We start from the raw sequence: 5,521 nt of genomic DNA on the forward strand, positions 1-5,521 counted from the left end.
TACTGTCGGTAAGGTACAATCTCTGATGATATAGCAGATAAATTAAATAAAAAAATAATTACTTGTACCATTAACACCTAGCTAAAAATTAGCGTTATGTTCTTGAATTAAGAGTTCTTATTCTGATCCCACTAATAGCTTAATTGGAAAAGCACCTGACGGGAAATCAGAAGTTTTGTGTTTTGTTTCCCATTGGAGTGAAGATGGAGTAGGATCTTTTTTTCAAGAAATAATTTTCATTCTTTTAATTGAAAATTAATCTATTTTGTGGAAAAGTGATTTTCGAATATACGAAGATGAACTTCGGGTTTGCGAAACGCTGAGAAAACCTTCCAAAGGTACATACACCAAGCGTTGGGTGACCTTAGCATTGTTTTCTGCTACATTCATGATATCCTCGTCGAATCTCCCAACAAGGAAGAGCATGAGAGCCACTTAAGAAACGTTTTCCAACGGTTGAAGGAGTATTCTTTAAGTGTCAATCTCGCTAAGTGACAATTCGGCAAAGAAGAATTGGAATTTTTAGGATACACTGTCAATAGCCATGGTTATGTACCTACGCCAGAAAAGGTTCAGGCTATCACCAACTTCCCTAAACCTAAAACTGTAGCAGAGCTCCCGAGATTTTTGGGGATGATTAATTTCTATCGGCGCAGCTTGCCGCACGCGGCTGAAAAGCAAGCCCCGCTAAATTTCTTTTTAAGCGATTCGCGCAAAAATGATAAAAGGGTCATTCCTTGGACGGCCGAGGCAGAGAACGCGTTTGAGTAGGTCAAGCAAGACCTAGCCACCGCGACACTTCTCGCCTGTCCTTCTCAAGATGCCGAGACTCGTCTCGTAACGGATGCTTCCGATTTCGGCATGGGAGCCTCTCTTGAACAAAAGCTTGAGGGTGAATGGAAACCGCTGGTCCACTTCTCGAGGTAATTCTCACAAGCTCAGAGAAATTACAGCGCTTACGATCGTGAGTTGACGGCGATTTTTGAAGCCATTCGCTACTTCAAATATTTCTTAGGAGGGCAGGTCTTCAAAATCGTCACCGATCATAAGCCTCTAATTTTTTCCTTCCTTCAAAATTCCGAGAAAGCGTCACAGCGACAACAACGACAATTATCATTCATTTCACAATCCAATGGGACTCGGGAAAGTCATCGATTTACTGCGATTTACGAGGCGAAACCTTGCGTCCATACATTCTATTGACGCTACGATAATGCCTGTTCCACCACTTTCACAACCCTGAGCACCCTAACGCTAAGGTAACCGAACGCGTTATCAGGAAGTGCTACGTCTGGCATTCCATGCGCCGAAATATAGGGGACTGGTGTAAGCAGTGCACGGTTTGTCAGCAGTCGAAAATTTTCTAACCATGATTGATCGCTTCTCCCGGTGGCCCGAAGCGGTACCTCTTGCCAACATAGAGGCTAACACCATTTGTCGAGCCATTTGCGACCAATGGATTTCACGTTATGGATAACCGGAAACTCTAACCACGGACCAAGGTTCCCAATTCGCGGTGCAGGTCTTAAAAGCCGTACTTCAACTTATAGTCTGTAATGGCATTCGCTCCGCCGCTTACCATCATGCCGCAAACGGCATGATTAAGCATTGGCACAGATGCTTAAAAGCAGCAATCATCTGTCCTGCTAACAAAGAATGGTCTCAAACACACTCAACCATCCTTTTAGGATTACGATCCAACGTCCTTGACATCGGGTCATCGCCGGCCGAATTCGTTTTCGGAACTACGCTACGCATCCCGGGCGAGTTTGTTCTACCCGAAGACTTTGCTCCGGATCCACATACGTTCATCGAAGAATTTCGGAAACATATGCGAAAAATAAAGCCTATCCCAGTAGGGCATAAATATAAACGAAAACCATTTTTATTCAAGGATTTAACAGTTTGTTCGCATGTTTTTATGCGCAAACATGCAAGGAAATCTCTTGAGCGGCCCTACACTGGTCCTCACAAAGTAATTAGTCGAACTTCTGACCGCGTATACGAAATTTATGTCAATGGCACTAAACGCGAAGTGTCTATCGAACACTTAAAACCGGCATATTTCATGCGCGAGGACATCGAAAGCATTTTCCCAATTCAACGAGAGTCTGCTAACGAAACGGGTTTAGCCTCTGCACTCCGAACTTATTCGAGAAAGAAAGTTACCTTCCAAGACTAAATATCTCTTATGCGTACTAAATTTATTGTACTATTTTAATTTACGCATTAACGACTGTATTCACTTTTAACTTAATTTGTAAATTTAAATCATTATCAAGTCCATCTTAAAATGGCAATGTATTTTGTGCTTGATACTGCAACTTTTTTATGTTCTTGCACCAATAGTGTGCGTTGCATTTGTTTGATAATTTCTTTTTTTTAAACTCTGCCTAAACAGTCGTTAAATTTGTAGGGATTCCACGAATTGTAAATTTACTACTACTGTAGCTGGTAAAATTCTAGCAAATTTGAGCAATTATCGAATTGCAAGTCCAAACAATTTTTAGCAACTTTTTAAATCTTTTACTAGATGTAAAAGAGAAACTTTGACAAGTATCCCCATTGATACCAAATGTAAATAGTTATCCTACTAAATTATTGTAAATAGAGCCATAAACGTTTGCGCAAACAAAAATGTAAATATATTATTATAACTTATTACTTGCAGAGACTGTGATCTAATTACGCTTATATTTCGTGTTTAGTTAAACACTCGGGGGGGGGGGGGGCTGAGTACTGTAGGGACACGTTACAGAGATTGAATATAATTTAAAGAAAAATAAGAAATAAATATTAAAACAATTATTAAAATACAATTTGTGCTTGATTTTGCAATATCTGTATAAGCAATCCCAGGCAGAGTTACATAAAAAATTCATTATATTTTATATAAAAGTGTTGTGTATAATGTAGAAAAGTTGACATTGCAGACAAAATCGAGTGCGAAGCACGAGATACGTGATGAGAATGTGTTTTTCAAAGCCGAAAGAGTTTTAACAAAAGAGAGTTCACTATCACAAAATTACAGTTATCGATCCACTGATCTTTGATTTTAAAAGGTCTGAAAACGAATGCGGGAGAAATGCAAAGACCGAGCGCGGACTGCGAGAGCCATCAGTTAAGCGCCGTAGGTGCGCTTGAACTCTCGAGCTAAGCTCTTTTAAGAAAAGAGAATTCACAGTAAAAAAATTACAGTGGTGAATGTGTTGAGTCTTAATTTTAAAAGGTTTGCGCAAGAATGTGCGAAAATATAAAGACCGAGCGTGTAGCGTAAGATAAATACATAATCGAGCGCGAGAACAACAGTCGCGCGCCCAGGCGCGCTAAACCTTAGCGCGCTGCGCGCGTAGCGCACTATGAGTATGTGCCCGCATGGCAGGCAGATTTTTTCTAATGGAAACCACTAATTTTGACCCCGGATTTAAGAAGAGTGCAAAATTTTACCTATACGATGTTTTATTGGTCAAGGTTATTTCAAGGTCAGATAAAAATGATTTGGACAAAAGTTGTAGGAGACAATAGGGAGCATGTATTGGTACCAAAGATCTTGAACTTGAAGGCGATTTTAAAGGTCGCTTTAAGTTAAAGGTGAATCTTCTGTAACGAAAACCTCGAGTTTTAACCCGGATTTGCACAGGACGGAAAATTTCACGTACAAAATGTTGCATTGGTCAAAGCGAACACGAAAATGAGAGGCCAGGGGACTCACTTTCATCAAGCACCCCGAGTAGTGATAGGCATGGGAGCGCAATATAATCAAGAAACCCGAGTAGTGAGAGGGAAGGGGACTCACTTTAAACTAGCACCCCAAAGGAAACACAATCCCATTACGTCCACGTCGTTGTTCCTGGGTAGCGCTAAACATAGGAAGTTTATGAACTTCAAAAATCTAAGGTCGCTTAAGCTTAGCCTGTCGACCAATCTTTAAAAGTTAATTCGACCTCCATAATACACGGTAGAAGCTTTGCATTTCGAATCCATAGAATTCAAGTCATTACAACAAAATTGATTTTCAAGTGCCCGTGACACGGCCTGGACGAATGTAACATTTTGTACGTAAAATTTTCCGTAATTTCCAAATCAGGGTTCAAAACCTAGGGTTTCCATCACAAAAACTTCACTTTGACCTTCAAGCGGTCTTAAAAATCGCCTTCTGAGTTAAGGTCTCTGGTACCAATCCACATAAAGAAAGAGAAGGGTTAAAAAACCACAGCATAGTCCAATTGGGAGCATCCGTCATTTTAAAATGACGTCTCACGAATGCCAGATGGGTGGCCACAGAGCATGATGAAAACGCAATGGTTACCCGGCGAAACCCTTGTATGTCATGAGGACACAGAGCGAACTAAGGATGACAGTTTCCTGCATCCATATCACATTTGCCTTGGCATGTTTTTGGTACGCGGCCCGTGCGTATGACTTCAAGGTTACGAACCAGTGATAGTTTCGTACCTCTGAAAGCACCGATCACGAGGACCTCTTCTCATTTGCTTCCTCCTTGACTGTGCGGTTATAGTCAGCCAAATCGGATAATTCAATCACGAATATAGTTCGTTTCTCGAAGTCCTGGAGTACGATGCCAGACCTCGAAGTCGACATTAGAAATAACAAGAGTGAAATAGCTTATGAAATAAATGAGATACTAAGTGCTTTGATAGAATCTTTCAACTTTCACGCTCTTATTGTGTTGATCGCGGCCCAGCCCTGCCGAAAGCTCTGAGGGATATAGACTTAATTTAAAAAAAAATTCGGACTGATAAGATAGATTACAGAAGCGGCTGGATCAAATTCAGATTTTGTAGTTAAAAACAGAGGCAGCCTGAAAAATTTCAGATTTTGTCGGTTTAGTTCACTTTTTCTCAGGAAGATTCCTTACTTCAACGAAAAAAATCAAATAACATTTCGGCTCAAAATAAAACTCTTCCAGGATACTTTCTGAATAATGTTTCCTGAATATTGCTGGTTCAGCTTCAATAAGTTTCTCACGAGAATCTTCCCTCAATGTTCTCGTTCTCGCGTCCTAATTTTTCTCCAAGAATTTCATTATACGAGGGTGGATCAAATATAAACCGGAATTTTACAAATACTTTTCTTAGCCAATCGCAAGCACTCTCACAGTGTAGGTTCTTGTAATGTAGTGTATTAGGAGTGGGTAAAACGCTTGGTGAGCTGTTTGACTCAGTCAATTCGTCAGTACAGCTATGAGTGAGCAACAGGTTCCAGCGTCGGTTGCACAACGGGTTATAATAAAGTGTTTAACTAAAGAAGGCGTTAAACCGTGCGAAATTTTGACTCGATTGAAGGATCAGTATGGGGATGATACTCTGTCTAAAACTCAAGTGTTTGATTGGGCCAAAAATGTTTGAGAGTGGACGAGAAAGTGTGGAAAATGTGAGTCATAATCGACGTCCAAGAACAAGTGTCTCTGGCGATAACATTGGTGCAGTTCGTGACCTTATTGAAAGTGACAGGCGGTTCACTATTCATGAAATCGCTTTACAGGTGGGCATTAGCTATG

At 40.5% G+C, this 5,521-nt stretch overlaps 1 protein-coding gene across 1 annotated transcript; it reads left to right on the forward strand.

Moving 5' to 3' along the window:
* Positions 1-1,597: 1,597 nt before the first annotated feature.
* LOC117170795 lies at positions 1,598-2,182 on the forward strand. The gene has a single exon (XM_033357832.1). The coding sequence runs from the start codon at positions 1,598-1,600 to the stop codon at positions 2,180-2,182; it is 585 nt and encodes a 194-aa protein (XP_033213723.1).
* Positions 2,183-5,521: the final 3,339 nt, after the last annotated feature.

This window comes from Belonocnema kinseyi, chromosome 4 (genome assembly GCF_010883055.1).
Source record: "Belonocnema kinseyi isolate 2016_QV_RU_SX_M_011 chromosome 4, B_treatae_v1, whole genome shotgun sequence".
Taxonomy (NCBI): Eukaryota; Metazoa; Arthropoda; class Insecta; order Hymenoptera; family Cynipidae; genus Belonocnema; species Belonocnema kinseyi.